The 23,189-nt window shown below is 53.5% G+C and overlaps 1 protein-coding gene across 1 annotated transcript in view; it reads right to left on the bottom strand.

Moving 5' to 3' along the window:
* Positions 1-5,180: 5,180 nt before the first annotated feature.
* The window catches only part of LOC143819677 (uncharacterized), a 104,954-nt gene continuing 86,945 nt past the window's right edge, over positions 5,181-23,189 (bottom strand). The window contains exons 3-5 of the mRNA XM_077301569.1: positions 6,939-7,459; positions 6,226-6,370; positions 5,181-5,232 (exon numbers count right to left, since the gene is read on the bottom strand). Of these exons, the coding sequence (XP_077157684.1) occupies positions 5,181-5,232; positions 6,226-6,370; positions 6,939-7,459 (718 nt within the window). The remainder of the gene's footprint in view (positions 5,233-6,225; positions 6,371-6,938; positions 7,460-23,189) is intronic.

The following is a 23,189-nucleotide window of genomic DNA, read 5'->3' as shown; positions in this document are numbered from 1 at the left end:
GCCATTTCTTAGATAGCACGTTTTTAAGATTATCTCATAGGTAGTAGAAGACAGAATTTCATAACTGTATACTAATAACAAGGAATTTTGAAGGAGCACTAGTTGCTTTCCTATATGACAATAACTGTTAAGTATGTGAGTCGTAAGAAACTATTTTAAGGTTATACCCAGGAGGATAGAATTTCATAATACTTTTTAATAATGACAGAATATCGTAGTATTTCATAATACTATGTAATAATAATAGTATTCTCTATTACAGATTGCTTCATTTGGATGCAATGACATGAAGTAATTTCTTACCCAACAAGTATTTAAGGTTATCTCATAGGGAATAGATGATAGAATTTAATAACACTCTATGGTAATAATAGAGAATTTGGAAAAAGCACTAGTTGCTTTTGCTATACGACCCTAAGAGTTAAATATGTGAGTCCCAAGAAACAATCTTGTGATATGATAGGGCTTCTGCTGGCTTGAAGAAACAATACCCAAACACTCTGTCCGCAACATATGATAAACTTGCGGGATGTTTTCTAACCATATGAAGATGTACGAAGTAGTAATAGTAAAATGTGTTGTTCTCTTATAAATGTTGTTTACATTTCTCATTCACGAAAGGGTGTCTTTTGCACGCATGCTCTATGAATCTGCATGACAGGTCCTGTTCAAGTGACCAACGCTTAGCAGGTATATTTACTATTCGGTTTCTGGACATAATCAGACATAAAGTAACTCCTTAACCAATGAGTATTTAAGGTTATTCTACCCAGCAGATGATAGAATCTCATAATACTATGTAAAAATAGCAGAGAACTTGGAAATGCCAGTAGTTGCTTTTGCTATATAACCTTAATAGTTACTTATCTGACACACCCTGTTGAAGGCAAATGAAACTATGTCGGAATCTACTACGGGTTGTGTTGGTGTTAAGAAGAGACTCCATCTGCAGCATATGATAAACTTGCGGGATGTTTTCTGTTAACTATATGAAGACATACGAAGTAATATAGGTAACTAACATCCCTGATGACCACAGTGAGGTAGTTACTGAACTGATTCCAGACATCCTGGAATGTGAAGTCAAATGGGCCTTAGGAAGTCTGAGCAACAATAAAGCTAGCGGTGGTGACTGCATTCCAGTTGTACTATTCAAAATCTTAAAGGACGATGTAGTAAAAGTGCCATACAGTGGGGAAAATACCCGTAGTAGATTCTGAAATTCCGTAATTGTTAAATAACTGACATACCTTGATGAAGGCAAATGAAACTTTTTCAGAACCTACTACGGGTTTTGTTTGGTTTTATGAAGAGACTCCATCTGCAGCATATGATAAACTTGCTGGAGGTTCTCCTATATATATATGAAGTCATGAGAAGTAATAAATTTAAAATGTGTTTTGCATGCATGCTATATAAATCTACATGTTCGCAATGCTTAGCAGGTATATTTCCTATTCGTTGTATGGATGTAATCAATGACAAAAAGTGATTTCTTAGCCGAGTACTCACGTGTCTTTGGCATTCATGCTATATGAATATAGCAGGTATATATCCCATTCGTTGTATGAATGTAATCCATGCCGTAAAGCCATTTCTTAGATAGCAGGTTTTTAAGATTATCTCATAGGTAGTAGAAGACAGAATTTCATAACTGTATACTAATAACAGGGAATTTTGAAGGAGCACTAGTTGCTTTCCTATATGACAATAACTGTTAAGTATGTGAGTCGTAAGAAACTATTTTAAGGTTATCATACCCAGGAGGATAGAATTTCATAATACTTTTAAATAATGACAGAGAATATCGTAGTATTTCATAATACTATGTAATAATAATAGTATTCTCTATTACAGATTGCTTTATTTGGATGCAATGAATGACATGAAGTAATTTCTTACCCAACAAGTATTTAAGGTTATCTCATAGGGAATAGATGATAGAATTTAATAACACTCTATGGTAATAATAGAGAATTTGGAAAAAGCACTAGTTGCTTTTGCTATAGGACCCTAAGTTAAATATGTGTGTCCCAAGAAACAATCTTGTGATATGATAGGGCTTCTGCTGGCTTGAAGAAACACTCCGCAACATAGGATAAACGTGCGAGATGTTTTCTAACCATATGAAGACGTACGAAGTAGTAATAGTAAAATGTGTTGTTATCTTATAAATGTTGTTTACATTTCTCATTCACGAAAGGGTGTCTTTTGCACGCATGCTATAGGAATCTGCATGACAGGTCCTGTTGAAGTGACCAACGCTTAGCAGGTATATTTACTATTCGGTTTCTGGACGTAATCAGTGACATAAAGTAACTCCTTAACCAATGAGTATTTAAGGTTATTTTACCCAGCAGAAGATAGAATCTGAGAATACTATGTAAAAATAGCAGAGAACTTGGAAATGCCAGTAGTTGCTTTTGCTATATAACCTTAATAGTAACTTATCTGACATACCCTGTTGAAGGCAAATGAAACTATGTCGGAATCTACTACGTGTTGTGTTGGTGTTAAGAAGAGACTCCATCTGCACCATATGATAAACTTGCGGGATGTTTTCTGTTAACTATATGAAGACATACGAAGTAATAAAGGTAAAACGAGTCGTTCTCTTGAAAATGTTGTTTACATTTCTGATTCACGAACGGGTGTCTTTAGTATGCATGCTATATGAATCTGCAGGACCATTCCTGTTCAAGTGACCAATGCGTAGCAGGTATATTGCAATATTCGGTTTATGGATGTAATCAGTGAAAGTAGTTCCTTAGGCAATGAATATTTAAGGTTATCATACCCAATAGGATAGAATTTCATAATACTATGTAATAGTAAAATAGTAGTATTTCATAATACTAATAATAGAGAATATCGAAATACCACCAGTTGCTTTGCCTTTATAACCATAATAGTTAAATATCTGACATACCTTGATGAAGGCAAATGAAACTATTTCAGAATCTACTACGGGTATTGTTTGGTTTTATGAAGAGACTCCATCTGCAGCATATGATAAACTTGCTGGAGGTTCTCCTAGATATATATGAAGTCATGAGAAGTAATAAATTTAAGATGTGTTTTGAATGCATGCTATCTAAATCTACATGTTCGCACTAGCTTTCCTATATGACCATAACTGTCAAATATGTGAGTCGTAAGAAACTGTTTTAAGGTTTTCTTCCCCAGGAGGATAGAATTTCATAATACTTTTTAATAATGACTGTGAATATCGTCGTATTCCATAATACTATGTAATAATAATAGTATTCTATATTACAGATTGCTTTCTTTGGATGCAATGTCAAAGTAATTTCTTACCCAACAAGTATTTAAGGTTATCTCATAGGGAGTAGAAGATAGAATTTAATAACACTCTATGGTAATAATAGAGAATTTGGAAAAAGCACTAGTAGCTTTTGCTAAAGGATCCTAAGAGCTAAATATGTGAGTCCCAAGAAACAATCTTGTGATATAATAGGGCTTCTGCTTGGCTTGATAAAACAATACCAAAACACTCTGTCTGCAACATATGATAAATGTGCGGGATGTTTTCTAACCATATGAAGACGTACGAAGTAGTAATAGTAAAATGTTCTCTTATAAATGTTGTTTACATTTCTCATTCACGAAAGAGTGTCTTTTGCATGCATGCTATATGAATCTGCATGACAGGTCCTGTTCAAGTGACCAACGCTTAGCAGGTATATATACTATTCGGTTTCTGGACGTAATCAGTGACATAAAGTAACTCCGTAACCAATGAGTATTTAAGGTTATTTTACCCAGCAGAAGATAGAATTTCATAATACTATGTAATAATAGCAGAGAACTTGGAAAGGCCAGTAGTTGCTTTTGCTATATAACGTTAATAGTTACATATCTGACATACCTTGTCAGAGGGGGAAGCGGAGGGGGATGCACGGAACGGGGTGCGACGGCGGCAAAACCCAGAGCGGCAGGTGTTGAGGCGTCGATGCGCAGGCCAAAGGAAGCATGGCTAGCGCGACGCTGCGTTGGCAGGCGGGTGCCGCGTCGGACATCGGAGCCAGGACATCGGAGCCAGGCGCAGTCCTGACGGGTCCGACGGGCACGGAGGGGAAGGGAGCAAGCGCTGTAGCCGTGAGCCCCAGAAACACGATGGTCCATAGGGTACCGGTGGTGGTGGCCGCATAGGTGGCATCAGCAATCGCTGTCATAGTAAGCGGCGTACACGGTCTAATCTTGGCGACGGCCACAGGTGTCCTGCAGCGCGAGCGGCGACAAAGGAAGTGGAGGCGGCATCGAGCCATGCACACATGGCGGAAATGTCCTGGAGGCGAGGTGCCATCAGCCGTTGGCACGCCCTGTCTGCAGTGCGGTTCCCGAGGGCCCGCTGGGCTGAACGGCGCAGCCGAGACTGGTGGGAGAACTATGTGACAGCCAGCTGGACCACTGGATCGATAATTTCCGCATGAGGCGGAGCACATTCCAGGAGATCGTGACAGCTCTACAGAGCCGGCTGGAGAGGCAAGCCACCAAAATGAGGATGCCCATCCCCGTGGAGAAACGGGTCGCCATTGCTCTATGGTACTTGGCCACTGGGGACACATATCGAGACGTCGCCCACCAGTTAATGTTGGCGTCGCCACGGCAGGGGAGATCATATGGGAGGTGTGCCTCTCAATGGAAGCGGAGCTCTACCGGATGGTAGTGTGCCTGGGAGACGGGGTCGGCGAGGTAGGTATACAAGGCAGGGCACAGTGACGGCCAGCGGACCAAGGGTCACTATCCTTGCAGCCTAACTCCCCCTCTCATCCACAGACCATGGATGGGTTCGTCCGCCTAGGGTTCCCCCACTGCATCGGGGCCGTCGATGGCTGCCACATCCCCATCCATGTCCCCGGGAGGCGCTACGACGAATACGGGAACAGGAAGGGCTTCTGTTCGGGGCGTCGAGACTGCCCCCGACGTTCCTGGGAATCCGGCATACCCCGGACGCACCGATGCTTGCCAGGAGCGCCTATCGCCGTCCACACTGCCCGTGCTCCCTGGCCACGCCAGGAAGACCCCGTTGCCGGACACCTAGTTAATGCGACAGCACGCGGCCACAGTGAGCAGGGAGGCCATGGTAGCGCGCCGTCCAAGGACCCCTGCCCCAGCGCCCGAGGGGCCCCCTGGCCCGGCGGACGAGTACCTGACCCCTAGCTCTTCGGCACCGGCAAGAACCGGCGAGCAGGGGGGACGGGGCCGTAGCTGGAGGGAGCATGAGGTCGAGGCTCTGCTGGAAGTCTGGGGCACCCCGGACATCCAGGAGGCCCTGCCTGCGTCCCACAGGAACCGGGAGGTGTTCGAATGGGTCTCCAGGGACCTCCGGGCACGAGGGGTTGTCCGCAGCGCCTTGGAATGTCGGACGAAGTACAAGGCGCTGCGGCAGGAGTACTACCGTGTCCGCGAGCATAACGACTGGACGGGAGCCAAGCCAGCCACATGCCCGCACTACCGGAGGCTGGCCGATATCTTGAAGACGCGGGGCAGTGGGCGGCCGCGACGGGGGGCACGGAGCCTCAGTGTGCGGCTTGTTCCACGGCTGTCCGAAGAGGTGGAGGCTGAGTGGGCGGGCTGGGGACGGCCACCGAAGAGACCGGCATCCGCCGGTGGGGCTCCGCCGGACCCATGTGAGCCCCCTAGGCAGCGGGGGCCACTGCCAGGTAATGCTCCCAGGTGGGTGGCTGCCTGGTCAGTGGGGCGGGGGACTATGCCACAGGCAGGCAACCCACCCCCTGTCTATGACCCCCACCAGGGCCATCAACGGTATCGCCTGGGGGAAACAGAGACCATGTCAGGCAGAAGGACGAGGAGTCGGGCGGGACGCAGGAGACCACGGGTACCGTGGGTCCCCAAGCAGGTGGAATGGGTAGTGTGGGAGCCACGTCAAGGGCTGGCCAGCAGCTGGCTCCCCAGGTGCCTTGGCCCAATGGCGGACTGCCACCCCAGGCCAAGGCACCACCCTTCGTGTCGCCCGCAGGTGCAGCATGGGGAGACGCCCCGGACAGAAGCCCAGTGTCCCCGAATGTGGCCTCCGGGTCCGAGCAACAGGGGGAGGACTCTGCAGGTGCGTGCCACGGCGCGGAGGGCCATGGGGGGCCCTGGGAAGTTCGTTCCCCAGCACACCAGACCTATTCACATGCAGGTGAAGGTGGTGGGGACGGCGATGACGGCGAGGAAGGGGAGGGGCCAGCCCTGGACCTCGGGGCGCTCTCTTCCGAGGAGCGCCTAAAACGGGAACGCAGGCGCCGCCGCCGCATCGCGCTCCTCACCACAGTCAGGAAACGGCTACTGGAGCAGTGGGAGGAAGACCTGGACGAGCGGCGCCGTTTCCAGACCCCCCCTGCTGGAGTTTGGGAGGGCAGAGGGCGAGCGGGAACGCCAGGAGTGGGCAGAGTTCCAGGCCCTGCACCGGGAGACGATGGCCGGACCATCTGCCTCCCTCGCGACAGCAACAGGGGTCTTGGACCGCATCACGACAGCCCTGGAGCAGATGACTCCCATGGATGGCGACCCTGGCGCCGCCGCCGCCGCCATCCCACCGGCCGAGCCACCCCTTGCGGTTCCCGTTGTGGGGCTTGTGGAGGCCCCGGTTGCCATGGCACAGGGGGAGGGGGCGGCGAACGGGCTGGATGGTGTTGAGGGCCCCCCTCCACGCCACGGTGCACGGGGGCGAACCAGGGGCGCTGCCACGGGGGGCCGACGGCGGCCACAGGGAGTCCGCGGGCTGTGGCGCTTGTAAACGGCGACAAATAAATGGCCGTCCCGTCAGTAGGGTGGCCCTTACCTTCCCCTGTGACTCGAGTCCATCATTCACCTGGCGCCCCTTCGTGGCCGGAAGTGGAACATGTATGCAGCCACTGCATCCCTGAAGCGTTGCCCCTGCTGCCTTGTGCGCAGCCGCTCCCGCCGACTGGGCAGCCCTTCCTCCTTGACCTCGATGTTCTCCCTGGGCAGCATTTCCAGAGGTTCATGGCCGTGTGCCTCGCAGATGTTGTGCAGGATGACGCAGACTAAGATCACCGGGGTTATGTTCACCTGGAGGCAGGAGAGCAGGCATCGCCAGCGCACTTTCAGATGGCCAAATGCCCGTTCCACGATGTTGCGCGCGCGGCACAGACGGCCATTGAAGTACGCCTCCACCGCGTTCCGTGGCGGGGCGTAGGGTTTCATGAGCCACCGGCGTTGGGGGTATGCCCCATCGGCAACTATGAGGGCTGGCACGCCGGCACCCTGCATCGTGACAGTGGGGTACCCCGGGACGTACGCCCCGGCTTCTATGGCGGTACGTAGGTTAGACTGCTGGAAAACGAAGGCGTCGTTCCGCTGACCACCCCAGCCTGCCTCTGCATCAATGAAACGGCCTGTGTGATCCACCGTCCCCTGTAGAATGACTGAACAGAAGCCCTTCCTGTTCCCGTATTCGTCGTAGCGCCTCCCGGGGGCACGGATGGGGATGTGGCAGCCATTGCCGCCCCCGATGCTGTGGGGGAACCCTAGCAGCCAAACCCTAGCGGCTCCGCTTCCATCCCCAGGCATACCTGAAGGAGTTGGGGACCCTAGGGGGAAGTTACCTTGTCCTCATAGAATTCCTTTTGAGATGGGGAGCCAAGGAATCTTGTAGCCAGACGCGGATGTTGGATTTTCGTAGGGCAAACTTTAATAAACTCAGAGACATGATGAGTGTCATACCATGGATGAGAATGCTGGAAAGAGCATGTGAAGGGTGGGCGCTACTCAAACAAGAGCTATTGCATGCTCAATCAATGACTATTCCAGAAATACGAAAACACTGCAGGAGCTCTAAGAAGCCTATTTGGATGAACAGAGAACTTCAAGAGGAACTAAGAAAGAAAAGGAAAATGTTCAGGAAATGGAAGGAAGGACAGAGCTCTAAAGAAGAGTACCTACAGGTTACTAGGCACTGTAGATCAATCATCAGAAAGGCCAAAGCTGAGAGTGAGCTAAGATTGGCCAGGGAAGTCCATTGTAACAAGAAAAGATTTTTCAGTTATGTGAGGAGCAAACGTAAAGTCAAGGAGGCAATAGGCCCACTGTTGTGTGCAGATGGACAAACTCTAACGAAAGATGCAGAGAAAGCAGAAAGGCTTAGTGCCTATTTTACATCAGTTTTTTCCCACAGGTCAAAGTGTTTAGGCACATCTAGAGATGGTTGTAGCCAAAGGATAGTGTCTGGGTGGCAGGTTAACAAGGAAGTCAGCATGGATTTGTCTGCAACAGGTCCTGCCAGACCAACCTGGTTTCCTTTTTTGACCAAGTAACAGGTTTGCTGGATCGGGGAAATTCGGTTGATGTCATTTACTTGGATTTTAGCAAAGCTTTTGACAAGGTTCCCCATGATGTTCTGATGGATAAGTTGAAGGACTGCAAGCTGGATTTTCAGATAGTTAGGTGGATAGGGAAGTGGTTAGAGTTGTTGTCAATGGTGTTTCATCAGACTGGAGAGAGGTGAGTAGCGGGGTACCTCAGGGCTCGGTGCTCGGCCCGGTACTTTTTAACATATTTATTAATGATCTAGATGAGGGGGTGGAGGGACTACTCATCAAGTTTGCAGATGACACCAAATTGGGAGGACTGGCAAATACTCCGGAAGATAGAGACAGAGTTCAACGAGATCTGAACACAATGGAAAAATGGGCAAATGAGAACAAGATGCAATTCTTGTGTGTAAAATTCTGCATCTGGGTCAGAAAAATGAAAAGCATGCCTACTGGATGGGGGATACGCTTCTAGGTAGCACTGTGTGTGAACGAGACCTTGGGGTACTTGTGGATAGTAAACTAAACATGAGCAGGCAGTGTGATGCAGCGGTAAAAAAGGCAAAAGCCATTTTGGGCTGTATCAACAGAGGCATCACATCAAAATCACAAGATGTCATAGTCCCATTGTATACGTCACTGGTCAGACCACACCTGTAGTACTGTGTGCAGTTCTGGAGGCCTCACTTCAAGAAGGACATAGATAAAATTGAAAGGGTACAGAGGAGAGCGACGAAGATGATCTGGGGCCAAGGGACCAAGCCCTATGAAGATAGGTTGAGGGACTTCAAGTACAACGATATAGGCTAGATATCAGGAAAAAGTTTTTCACAGTCAGAGTAGTTCAGCAGTGGAATAGGCTGCCTAAGGAGGTGGTGAGCTCCCCCTCACTGGAAGTCTTCAAGCAAAGGTTGGATACACACTTTTCTTGGATGCTTTAGGATGCTTAGGGCTAATCCTGCGTTGAGCAGGGGGTTGGACTAGATGGCCTGTATGGCCCCTTCCAACTCTATGATTCTATGATTCTATGATTCTATGACCTCCCGTATGATCTCCACTGCCGTGGCGACCCCAACACCAAACTGGTGGGCGACGTCTCGATATGTGTCCCCTTTGGCCAAGTACCATGGAGCAATGGCGACCCGTTTCTCCACGGGGATGGGCATCCTCATGTTGGTGGCTTGTCTCTCCAGCCAGCTCTGTAGAGCTGTCACGATCTCCTGGAATGTGCTCCGCATCATGCGGAAATTATCGATCCAGCGGTCGTCGCTCCAGCTGGCTGTCACATAGTTCTCCTACCAGTCTCGGCTGCGCCGTTCAGCCCAGCGGGCCCTCGGGAACCACACTGCAGACAGGGCGTGCCACCGGCGGATGGCACCTCGCCTCCAGGACAGAGAGGCACCCCACCATATTCCCCATCTCCGCCATGCGTGCATGGCACGACGACCCCTCCGCTTCCTTTGTTGCCGCTCGCGCGGCAGGACACCTGTGGCCGTCGCCAGCATTAGACCGTGTACGCCGCCTACTATGATAGCGATTGCTGATGCCACCTGTGCGGCCACCACCACCGGTACCCTATGGTTCATCGTGTTTCTGGGGCTCACTTCTACGGCGCTTGCTCCCTCCCCCTCCCTGCCCGTCGGACCCGGCAGGACTGCGCCTGCGCAGTCTGCTTCCGCCCTTCCTGACTCCGATGTCCAACGCGGCTCCTGCTTGCCGACGCAGCGGCACGCTAGCCTCGCTTCTTTTGGCCTGCGCATCTACGCTTCGACACCTGCCGCTCAGGGTTTCGCCGCCATCGCACCCCGTTCCGTGCATAACCGGTATGCTTTGCGTCTTCCCCCTCCGCTTTTTCCATGTGACCCAAATTCGCCGTTTAGGCGGCCGTGCATAATGGGCCTTGAACAGGACCTGTCATGCAGATTCATATAGCATGCATGCAAAAGACACCTTTCGTGAATCAGAATTTATCTTAATAACCTGCTATCTAAGAAATGGCTTTATGGCATTGATTACATTCATACAATTAATGGGAAATATACCTGCTAAGCATTGTGAACATGCAGTTTTATATAGCATGCATGCAAAACACATTTTAAATTTATTACTTCTCATCATATATATATACTAGCTTCAAAGCCCATTTATAAAAATGGGGTTTGAAAGGGGAGAAGAGGGAAGAGAAAGGGACACGCTACTACCCGCCCACCCCATGTCCCAAAGGCTCCTTTGGCCCTGCGCTCCTCCCCCCGAAGCTGAGATAGAACTGCAGGCTCACTCACCGGATTCGCGCTGGTCCTGTCTGTGAAGGGGCCGGGCGTGGGCAAGGAGGGCGGGCAGCACGGAGGAGAGGCGGCACCGGAGTGGCGGCTGCTGGGCAGCCCCCTCCCCGAGACTTTTTTCCGTTTGCTGGCTGGCTCGGGGAACGGCGCAGCTGCTGCTCGTGGGGCTCGGGCGTCCGGCTGCAATAAGGCAGCTCGGACTCCGGCTGTCCCGCAGCTGCTGGCTGGCTTCGCGGACAGCGCTGGTAGAAGGCAGCTCGGTCTCTGGCTGTGCCGTGGCTGCTGGCTGGCTTCACGGACGCGGCTTCTTGAAGGCAGCTTGGACTCCGGCTGTCCCGCAGCTGCTGGCCGGCTTCGCGGACGCCGGTTCTTGAAGACAGGTCGGGGTCCGGGTGTCCCGCGGCTGCTGGCTGGCTTGGGGGATGCGGCTGGTGCCGGCAAGCACGGAGGAAACACGGCCTCGTAAAGGTGGCTGCTGGCCAGGCCCTCGCCCAAGGCTTTGGCGCTGTGTTTCGTGGGCTGTTGGCCGCCTTGGGGGATGCATTCGCCGGTGCTGCTGGGGCTTGAGGGTCCGGGCGCAGGAAGGCAGGGCGGACTCCATTGGTGGCGGCTTGATGCGGAGACTTTCCTGCTGGTTTTCTGCCGGCGTTGGCTGGCTTGGGGGCCGCCGTCGGCGCTGCCGCTGGGGCTCGGGGGCGCGGCTGCGGAAAGGCAGCTCGGACTACATTGGCGATGGCCTGAGCCCTCGGGAGGCGCTTTGCGCCTCCCGGCGCGTTAGGCCACCGGCAACGGAGCACCCGCCAGCCGCGCGTAGCAGGGGCGGGCTGGTCGGCGGCGGTGAGCTTCTTTTGTTGGCGGCGGGCTGACGCGGCGAGAGGCGCTTTGCGCCTCTCGCTGCGTCAGCCCGCCAGGCAGGGGAACCCCGGCAGCCGTGCTTCGCGCGACTGCCGGGGGCTCCCTGGGTCGGCGGACTGACGCGGCGAGAGGCGCTTCGCGCTTCTCGCCGCGTCAGGCCATGAGGAACTGCGAGCTGCGCTGCGCGCGGCTCGCAGTTCCTGGAGCTGGGAATCGGAGGGACCAATCGGCAGGCGCGAAGCGCCTGCCGATTGGTCCCTCCGATTGTCTGTCGTGAGGAAGGGTCCAGTGTGGACCCTTCCTCATCACGGACTAATCCCACCTTTACACCCCTTAGCTAATTATTTAGTCCATGGAGCCCGTGGCGCCACCGGCGGTTTAAAGATATATATAGGAGAACCTCAAGCAAGTTTATCATATGCTGCAAATGGAGTCTCTTCAGAAAACCAAACAATACCCATAGTAGATCTGAAATAGTTTCATTTGCCTTCATCAAGGTATGTCAGATATTTAACAATTACGGTTATAAAGGCAAAGCAACTAGTGGTATTTCCATATTCTCCATTATTATTACTTAGTATTATGAAATACTACTATATTCTCTGTTACTATTACATAGTATTATGAAATTCTATCATATTGGGTATGATAACCTTAAATATTCATTGCCTAAAGAATTACTTTCACTGATTACATCCATAAACCGAATATTGAAATATACCTGCTAAGCGTTGGTCACTTGAACAGGACCGGTCCTGCAGATTCATATAGCATACGTGCAAAAGACACCCTTTCGTGAATCAGAAATGTAAACACCATTTATAAGAGAACAACACATTTTACTATTACTACTTCGTACGTCTTCATATGTTTAGAAAACATCCCACACGTTTATAATATGTTGCAGAGAGAGTGTTTTGGTATTGTTTCTTCAAGCCAGCAGAAGCCCTATTATATCACAAGATTGTTTCTTGGGACTCACATATTTAACTCTTAGGGTCCTATAGCAAAAGCAACTAGTGCTTTTTCCAAATTCTCTATTATTACCATAGAGTGTTATTAAATTCTATCTTCTATTCCCTATGAGATAACCTTAAATACTTGTTGGGTTAGAAATTACTTTATGTCATTCATTGCATCTAAAGAAAGCAATCTGTAATAGAGAATACTATTATTATTACATAGTATTATGAAATACTACAATATTCTCTGTCATTATTTAAAAGTATTATGAAATTCTCTCCTCGGTATAATAACCTTAAAATAGTTTCTTACGACTCACATACAACAGTTATGGTCATATAGGAAAGCAACTTGTGCTCCTTCCAAATTCCCTGTTATTACTATACAGTGTTACGAAATTCTACTGCCTATGAGATAATCTTAAATCTTCTACTGCCTATGAGATAATCTTAAAAACCTGCTATCTAAGAAATGGCTTAACAGCATTGATTACATTCATACAACGAATGGGATATATACCTGCTATATTCATAGAGCATGCGTGCAAAAGACACCCTTTTGTGAATGAGAAATGTAAACAACATTTATAAGAGAACAACACATTTTACTATTACTACTTCATACGTCTTCATTGGGTTAGAAAACATCCCGCACATATATCATATGTTGCAGACAGAGTATTTTGGTATTGTTTCTTCAAGCCAGCAGAAGCCCTATTATATCACAAGATTGTTTCTTGGGACTCACATATTTAGCTCTTAGGATCCTATAGCAAAAGCAACTAGTACTTTTTCCAAATTCTGTATTATTAAAGGTAAAGGTAAAGGTATCCCCTGTGCAAGCACCGAGTCATGTCTGACCCTTGGGGTGACGCCCTCCAGCGTTTTCATGGCAGACTCAATACGGGGTGGTTTGCCAGTGCCTTCCCCAGTCATGACCGTTTACCCCCCAGCAAGCTGGGTACTCATTTTACCGACCTCGGAAGGATGGAAGGCTGAGTCAACCTTGAGCCGGCTGCTGGATTGAACTCCCAGCCTTATGGGCAAAGCTTTCAGATGGCTGCCTTACCACTCTGCGCCACAAGAGGCTGCCTTCTCTATTATTACCAGAGTGTTATTAAATTCGGCGTTGGGGTCGCCACTGCAGGGGAGATCATACGGGAGGTGTGTCTGGCAATGGAGGCGGAACTCTACCGGACGGTAGTTTGCCTGGGAGACAGGGTTGGCGAGGTAGGCACAAAGGGCGCGGCAGGTGGGCGGGCAGCGGAACAGGGCAGTAGCAGGAAACCCTAATACCCCTGTCATCCACAGATCATGGATGGTTTCGGCCGCCTAGGGTTCCCCCACTGCATCGGGGCCGTCGATGGCTGCCACATCCCCTCCGTGCACCCGGGAGGCGTTACGATGAATATGGGAATAGGAAGGGCTTCTGTTCTGTCATTCTCCAGGGGACAGTAGACCACACTGTCCGGTTCATCGATGCGTAGGCAGGCTGGGGTGGCCGGCGTAACGACGCCTTCGTCTTCCAGCAGTCCTACCTGCGCGCCGCCATGGACGCTGGGGCTTACGTCCCAGGGAACCCCACCGTCACGATGCATGGCGTCCACGTGCCAGCCCTGAGAGTAGCAGATGGGGCATACCCCCAACGCCCGTGGCTCATGAAACCCTACGCCCCCCCGCGGGATGCGGTGGAGGCGTACTTCAATGGCCGTCTGTGCCGTGTATGCAACATCGTGGAACGGGCGTTTAGCCGCCTGAAAGCGCGCTAGCGATGCCTGCTGTCATGCCTGCAGCCCGCCATTGCGAACGTCACCCCGGTGATCATAGCCTGCGTCATCCTCCACAACATCTGCGAGGTACATGGCCATGAACTCAGTCTGGAAATGCCGCCGAGGGACACCATTGAGGTCGAGGGGGAGAGGGTGCCTACTCGCCGGGATCGCCTGCACACACGGCAGCTGGTTCAACGCGTCAGGGACGCCGTGGCGGTATACATCTTTGAGCGGAGGCTGCAAAGGGGTGCCCGGTGAATGACGGCAGCGAATGACAGATGAAGCGAAGGGCCGGCCCACTGTCGGGAGGGCCATTTATTAGATTTGGGTGCCGCGCCGCTTACAGCCGTCGCTGACGCCGCCCTGCCCACGCCCCCCGCTGGCCGCCCGTGGCAGCAGCCCTCCCGCGACCCCTTCCCCAGCGCCGCGCGGGGGGATCCTCGGGCGCTCACTCCCCCTCCCCCTCCCCGTCCCCCTCCTCCACCCCCTGTGCCATGGCGAGCGGGGCCTCCACAAGCACCGCAACGGGAGCCGCAGCGGGTGCCCTGCCCGGTGGGTTGTCGCCGGCGGCAGGAGGCTCGGCGCCCAGGGGTACTATCTGCTCTAGGGCCGTGGCGATGCGTTCCAGGGCCCCAGCTGCTGTTGCGAGGGAGGCGGCAGGACCGGCCATAATTTCTCGCTGCAGGACCTTGAACTCTTCCCACTCCTGCCGTTCCCGCGCTTCCCCCGCACTTCCGAGCTCCAGCAGGGCAGTCTCGAACCGGCGGCGCTCGGCCAGCTCCACCTGCCCCTGCTCCAAGAGACGTTCCCCGACCGTGGTCAGGAGCGCTACGCGGCGCCGACGCTTCGGCTCTCATTCCAGGCGCTCCTCGGCTGAGAGCGCCCTGAGGTCCAGGGCTGGTCCCTCCCCGTCATCTGCGCCGTCGCCATCCCCGCCACCGTCACCTGCAGGCAGGTAGGGTTGGGGTGCTGGCCAACACCCGTCCCGTCTTCCCCCCTCCCTGGGACCCTCCGTCGGCATACGCACCTGCAGAGTCGTCCCCCTGGCGTTCAGGCTCAGAGGCGGCGTACGGGGATGGTGGGCTCCTGCCCGGCTCCTCCCCCCACGGTGCCCCTGCCGGCAACAGAATGGACTGCGGCGTGGGCCGGGCCAGTATGCCGCCAGTGCCCCCTGACACCTGGGAACTGGGCCACTGTCTGCCAGTAGCCGCGGACCCCACTCCACCCGTTCCCCCTTCGCGTGGCATCCCCCCGTACCCATGGTGTCCTGGGTTCCGGCCGACTCCTCGTCCGTCTGGCCCCCCTGGTCGCTCTCCCCCGAGGCGACGGCGTCGCCGTAGGTGGACCTGGTGGGGGCAAAGATGGGGGGTAGGCCCGTGGCCTCAGCCCTGACCCCACCACCCAGTCGTCTACCCACACAGGAGCGGTACCTGCGCGAGCCTCCCGCTGCCTCTGGGACGCACATGGCGCCAATAGGGCCCCGCTGGCAGATGACGGTCTCTTCGGCGGCCACCCACGGCCTGCCCACTCAGCCTCCACTACTGCGGCCTGCTGCTGAACATGCCGCACACTGAGGCTCCGCGTCACGCGTCGTGGCCGCCCACTGCCCCGCGTCCCTATGATTTCGGCCAGCCTCTGGTAGTGCGGGTATGTGGCCGGCTCTGCACCCATGCGGTCATTGTGCTCCCGGACACGAAAGTATTCCTGCCACAGCGCCTTGGTCTTCGTCCAACATTCCAAGGCGCTGTGGACGAAGCCCCGTGCCCAGAGGTCCCTGGACACGCGCTCAAAGACCTCCCGGTTCCGGTGAGAAGCATGCAATGCCTCCTTGATGTTGGGGGTGCCCCAGACATCCCGCAGAGCCACGAACTCGTGCTCCTGCCAGCTACGGCCCCGTCCACGCTGCTCGCTGGTGCTTTCCGTTGGCGAGGAGCTGTGCGTCGGGTAGTCGTCCACCTGTGCAGGGGGACCCTCTGGTGCTGGGGCAGGGGTTCTCGGACGGCGTGCTGCCATGTCTGCCTTCTTGGTCTAGCCGCTTCCCTGTACTGCCACTGGGCTACTAGCCGGCAATGGGGTCTCGGCGTGGTGGCCGAGCAGCAGGGGCAACGTGGATGCGTATGGGCATTCCTTGTCGCCGTCCCCGCCTCCGGGGGATGCCGGTGTCCCTGGGAACATCAGGGGACGTCCGAGGTCCCGTCGCGAGACTCTGAGCCGGATATGACGGGGGCGTGGTGGAATGGGGCGGGAACTGGGTGCGGCTGGCCACTTTTGACCATGCTGCGCACCTGGAGGGAGCAGCATGACGGTGCTCGGTGGCAGTGTCGGGCAGTGGAGCTCTTCTCGCTCCACTGCCTGGCCATGGGCCAGTCACGCCGCCTAATGACCATGGGCCAGCTGGTCAATTGTTTTGACGTATTCAGGGAGGCCTCAGACTACCTAGAGGCCGCCGGATACTCCCGGACACCCCGCCGGTGCCGGGAGAAATTTGAGCGGCTCCACGTCGCCTTCTTTTCGGCTCTGCGAGCCATTGTTGCCGGCAGTCCAGGGCCGCCTCCGCCTCACGCGGATGTCCTGGATCTGATGTAGGTGGAGGCAGGCGCACCCACATGGATTTTACGGCAGTAGGAGGGTGTGTATGGCGGCAACGGGCGTGAGTGTGGACCCGGGCCAGTGGCCCGGCCGTGCTCCGGCACCTTGCCGTCATGGCCCTCTAGGGCCTACTGGTACAGCCATCGCTCTCATCGGATCCCTGTCTTCCACCCTTGCAGGTTATGCCTCGACGGACCCGACAGCTGCCGGACCATCGTCGGCCACGTGAGCCCACCACAGGCTGCCGCTGCCGCCCTGCCGCTGGACAGTGGGGGGGACGTTTCCCTTTTGTTTGCCTGCCTTTTCCTCTGTTTCCCGTTCTCCCGTCTCCTTGTTCAGTTCCCGGGCCCTTCCCTTTCCTTCCCTTCCCTGGTTCTTCCCAGTTCATGTTCCCTGTTTTGGCCTGTTGCCGTTTGCCCTCTGTATTGTTTCCTTTCTTATATAAAGTTTTTATAGTTTCTTACATCCCTCGCCTCCATTGTGTTTTGTGGTTGGGGACTGGGTGGCGCGGCGGGTGGCGGATTGCAGACCGGGCCCCTCTGCCGTCCCTGGTTGGGGCCATGCTTTCCTCTGTCCCCCGCTGTGCGGCTGGGTTGGGACTCCCCGGGTCGCCCTCCCCTATAGGCACCCCGGCCGCCTTCCCTTCCCCTTTGGTGCCCTACCCTGCCGTGGCGTTCAAGCAGCCGCTTCGATTCTGGCTCTGCCGCTCGACCCGGAACTCCCCGATTATGCATGCGGTGCGTTCGCCGCCGCGTCTGATTGGGCCCTGGTTGTCACGGAAGCTGCGGTTTCTCCCGCATTCCTCTAACGCGGCTTTTTCGGCGGCGTGACTCGCATCTGCAGCCCGTTGTCGCCGGCACCGTGCGTTATCGGTGATTTTAGTCGGCGCCATTCCACTCCGAATGTGCGTTAAAACCCCCGTGCATAATGGGCCATAGGAAAGCAACTAGTACTCCTTCCAAATTCCCTGTTATTACTATACAGTGTTATGAAATTCTATCTTCTACTGCCTATGAGATAATCTTAAAAACCGGCTATCTAAGAAATGGCTTTACGGCATTGATTACATTCATACAATGAATGGGATATATAACTGCTATATTCATATAGCATGAATGCCAAAGACACCTGTAGTACTCGGCTAAGAAATCACTTTATGTCACTGATTACATCCATACAACGAATAGGAAATATACCTGCTAAGCATTGCGAACATGCAGTTTTATATAGCATGAATGCAAAACACATTTTAAATTTATTACTTCTCTTGACTTCATATATATATATATAAGAGAACCTCCAGCAAGTTTATCATATGCTGCAGATGGAGTCTCTTCATAAAACCAAACAATACCCGTAGTAGATCTGAAATAGTTTCATTTGCCTTCATCAAGGTATGTCAGTTATTTAACAATTACGGTTATAAAGGCAAAGCAACTAGTGGTATTTCCATATTCTCTATTATTATTACTTAGTATTATGAAATACTACTATATTCTCTGTTACTGTTACATAGAAGAAGAAGAAGAAGAGTTGGTTCTTATATGCCGCTTTTCCCTACCTGAAGGAGGCTCAAAGCGGCTTACAGTTGCCTTCCCATTCCTCTCCCCACAACAGGCACCTTGTGGGGTGGGAGAGGCTGAGAGAGCCCTGATATCACTGCTCGGTCAGAACAGTTTTATCAGTGCCATGGCGAGCCCAAGGTCACCCAGCTGGCTGCATGTGGGGGAGTGCAGAATCGAACCCGGCATGCCAGATTAGAAGTCCATGCTCCTAACCACTACACCAAACTGGCTCTCCAAACCACTACACCAAACTGGTATTATGAAATTCTATCCTATTGGGTATGATAACCTTAAATATTCATTGCCTAAGGAATTACTTTCACTGATTACATCCAAAAAACGAATATTGCAATATACCTGCTAAGCGTTGGTCACTTGAACAGGACCGGTCCTGCAGATGCATATAGCATGCATGCTAAAGACACCCGTTCGTGAATCAGAAATGTAAATTACATTGACAAGAGAACGACTCGTTTTTACCTTTATAACTTTGTATGTCGTCATATAGTTAACAGAAAACACATTTTAACTTTATTACTTCTCATGACTTCATATATATATATAGGAAAACCTCCAGCAAGTTTATCATATGCTGCAGATGGAGTCTCTTAATAAAACCAAACAATACCCGTAGTAGATGAGCCTCTTGTGGTGCAGAGTGGTAAGGCAGCAGATATGCAGTCTGAAAGCTCTGCCCATGAGGCTGAGAGTTCGAACCCAGCAGCCGGCTCAAGGTTGACTCAGCCTTCCATCCTTCCGAGGTCGGTAAAATGAGTACCCAGCTTGCTGGGGGGGTAAACGGTAATGACTGGGGAAGGCACTGGCAAACCACCCCATATTGAGTCTGCCATGAAAACGCTAGAGGGCGTCACCCCAAGGGTCAGACATGACCCGGTGCTTGCACTGGGGATACCTTACCTTACCTTACACGTTGGATACCTTACCTTACCTTACACGTAGTAGATTCCGAAATAGTTTCATTTGCCTTCATCAAGGTATGTCAGATATTTTACAATTACGGCTATAAAGGCAAATCAATTAGTGGTATTTCCATATTCTCTATAATTAGTATTATGAAATACTACGATATTCTCTGTTACTGTTACATAGTATTATGAAATTCTATCCTATTGGGTATGATAACCTTAAATATTCATTGCCTAAGGAATTACTTTCACTGATTACATCCATAAACCGAATATTGCAATATACCTGCTAAGCGTTGGTCACTTTAACAGGACTGGTCCTGCAGATTCATATAACATGCATGCTAAAGACACCCGTTCGTGAATCAGAAATGTAAATTACATTTACAAGAGAACGACTCGTTTTTACCTTTATTACTTTGTATGTCTTCATATAGTTAGCAGAAAACATCCCGCAGGTTTATCATATGCTGCAGATGGAGTCTCTTCTTAACACCAGCACAACCAGTAGTAGATTCCGACATAGTTTCATTTGCCTTCAACAAGGTATGTCAGATAAATTCTGATTCACGAAAGGTGTCCTTTGCATGCATGCTATATGAATCTGCATGACAGGTCCTGTTCAAGGCCCATTATGCACGGCCGTCAAAATGGCGAATTTGGGTCACATGGAAAAAGTGGAGGGGGAAGACGCGAAGCATACCGGTTATGCACAGAACGGGGTGCGATGGCGGTGAAACCCGGAGCGGCAGGTGTCGAGGCGTCGATGCGCAGGCCAAAGGAAGTGAGGCTAGCGCGCCGCTGCGTCGGCAAGCGGGCGCCGCGTCGGACATCGGAGCCAGGAAGGGCGGAAGCAGACTGCGCAGGCGCAGTCCTGCCGGGACCGACAGGCACAGAGGGGGAGGGAGCAAGCGCCGTAGAAGTGAGCCCCAGAAACACGATGGACCATAGGGTACCGGTGGTGGTGGCCGCACATGTGGCATCAGCAATCGCTATCATAGTAGGCGGCGTACACAGTCTAATGCTGGCGACGGCCACAGGTGTCCTGCCGCGCGAGCGGCAACAAAGGAAGCGGAGGCGGCGTCGTGCCATGCACGCATGGCGGAGATGGGGAATATGGTGGGGTGCCTCTCTGTCCTGGAGGCGAGGTGCCATCCGCCGGTGGCACGCCCTGTCTTCAGTGTGGTTCCCGAGGGCCCGCTGGGCTGAACGGCGCAGCCGAGACTGGTGGGAGAACATTGTGACAGCCAGCTGGAGCGACGACCGCTGGATCGATAATTTCCGCATGATGCGGAGCACATTCCAGGAGATCGTGAGAGCTCTACAGAGCTGGCTGGAGAGACAAGCCACCAACATGAGGATGCCCATCCCCGTGGAGAAACGGGTCGCCATTGCTCCATGCAACTTGGCCAAAGGGGACACATATCGAGACGTCGCCCACCAGTTTGGTGTTGGGGTCGCCACGGCAGGGGAGATCATACGGGAGGTGTGCCTGGGGATGGAAGCGGAGCAATACCGGACGGTAGTGTGCCTGGGAGACGGGGTCGGCAAGGTAGGTAGACAAGGCAGGGCACAGTGGCGGCCAGCGGACCAAGGGGCACTATCCTTGCAGCCTAACTCCCCCTCTCATCCACAGATCATGGATGCGTTTGGCCGCTAGGGTTCCCCCACTGCATCGGGGCCGTCGATGGCTGCCACATCCCCATCCGTGCCCCCGGGAGGCGCTACGACGAATACGGGAACAGGAAGGGCTTCTGTTTGGTCATTCTCCAGGGGTCGGTGGATCACACAGGCCGTTTCATTGATGCGGAGGCAGGCTGGGGTGTTCAGCGGAACGACGCCTTCGTTTTCCAGCAGTCTAACCTACGTGCCACCATAGACGCCAGGGCGTACGTCCCGGAGAACCCCACCGTCACGATGCAGGGTGTCCGCGTGCCAGCCCTCATAGTTGCTGATGGGGCATACCCCCAACGCCGGTGGCTCATGAAACCCTACGCCCCGCCACAAAACGCGGTGGAGGCGTACTTCAATGGCCGTCTGTGCCGTGCATGCAACATCGTGGAATGGGCCTTTGGCCGTCTGAAAGTGCGCTGGCGATGCCTGCTCTCCTGCCTCCAGGCCGCCATAGTGAACATAACCCCGGTGATCATAGCCTGCGTCATCCTGCACAACATCTGCGAGGCACACGTCCATGACCCTCTGGAGATGCCGCCCAGGGAGACCATCAAGGTCAAGGAGGAAGGGCTGCCCAGTCGGCGGGAGCGGCTGCGCACAAGGTAGCAGGGGCAAAGCGTCAGGGACGCAGTGGCTGCATACATGTTCGACCGCCGGCCACGAAGGGGCGCCAGGTGAATGATGGACTCGAATCACAGGGGAAGGTAAGGGCCACCCTACTGACGGGACGGCCATTTATTTGTCGCCGTTTACAAGCGCCACAGCCCGCGGACTCCCCGTGGCCGCCGTCGGCCCCTTGTGGTAGCGCCCCTGGTTCACCCTCGTGCACCTTGGCGTGGAGGGGGCCCTCAACTCCATCCATCCCGTTCTCCACCCCCTCCCCCTGTGCCATGGCAACCGGGGCCTCCACAAGCCCCACAACGGGAACCGCAAGGGGTGGCTCGGCCGGTGGGATGGCGGCGGCGGCGCCAGGGTCGCCATCCATGGGAGTCATCTGCTCCAGGGCTGTCGTGATGCGGTCCAAGACCCCTGTTGCTGTCGCGAGGGAGGCAGATGGTCCGGCCATCGCCTCCCGGTGCAGGGCCTGGAATTCTGCCCACTCCTGGCGTTCCCGCTCGCCCTCCGCCCTCCCGAGCTCCAGCAGGGTGGTCTGGAAACGGCGCCGCACGTCCAGGTCCTCCTCCCCCTGCTCCAGTAGCCGTTCCCCGACAGTGGTGAGGAGCGCAATGCGGCGGCGGTGCCTGTGTTCCCGTTGTAGGCGCTCCTCGGCAGAGAGCGCCCCGAGGTCCAGGGCTGGCCCCTCACCTCTCTCACCGCCATCGCCGTCCCCACCGCCTTCACCTGCATGTGAATAGGTCTGGTGTGCTGGGGAACGAACTTCCCAGGGCCCCCCCCTGGCCCTCCGCGCCGTGGCACGTACCTGCAGAGTCCTCCCCTGTCGCTCGGACTCGGAGGCCACATTCGGGGACACTGGACTTCTGTCCGGGGCGTCCCCCCATGCTGCACCTGCGGGCGACACGAAGGGTGGTGCCTTGGCCTGGGGTGGCAGTCCGCCGTTGGGCCAAGGCACCTGGGGAGCCAGCTGCTGGCCAGCCCTTGACACGGCTCCCACACCACCCATTCCACCTGCTTGGGGACCCACGGTACCCGTGGTCTCCTGGGTCCCTCCCGACTCCTCGTCCTTCTGCCCGGCATGGTCTCTGTTTCCCCCAGGCGATACCGTTGATGGCCGTGGTGGGGGTCATAGACAGGGGGTGGGTTGCCTGCCTGTGGCATAGTCCCCCGCCCCACTGCCCAGGCGGCCACCCACCTGGGAGCATTACCTGGCCGTGGCCCCTGCTGCCTAGGGGGCTCACATGGGTCCGGCGGAGCCCCACTGGCGGATGCCGGTCTCTTCGGTGGCCGTCCCCGGCCCGCCCACTCAGCCTCCACCTCCTCGGATGGCCGGGGAACAAGCCGCACACTGAGGCTCCGTGCCCCACGTCGCGGCCGCCCACTGCCCCGCATCCCCAAGATATCGGCCAGCATCCGGTAGTGCGGGCATGTGGCTGGCTTGGCTCCCGTCCAATCGTTATGCTCGCGGACATGGTAGTACTCCTGCCGTAGCGCCTTGGACTTCGTCCGACATGCAGATGGAGTCTCTTCAGAAAACCAAAAAATACCCGTAGTAGATTGTGAAATAGTTTCATTTGCCTTCATCAAGGTATGTCAGATATTTAACAGTTACGGTTATAAAGGCAAAGCAACTAGTGGTATTTCCA

Source organism: Paroedura picta, chromosome 10, assembly GCF_049243985.1.
Source record: "Paroedura picta isolate Pp20150507F chromosome 10, Ppicta_v3.0, whole genome shotgun sequence".
Classification (NCBI taxonomy): domain Eukaryota; kingdom Metazoa; phylum Chordata; class Lepidosauria; order Squamata; family Gekkonidae; genus Paroedura; species Paroedura picta.
This window is presented reverse-complemented; position numbering and strand designations above follow the sequence as displayed.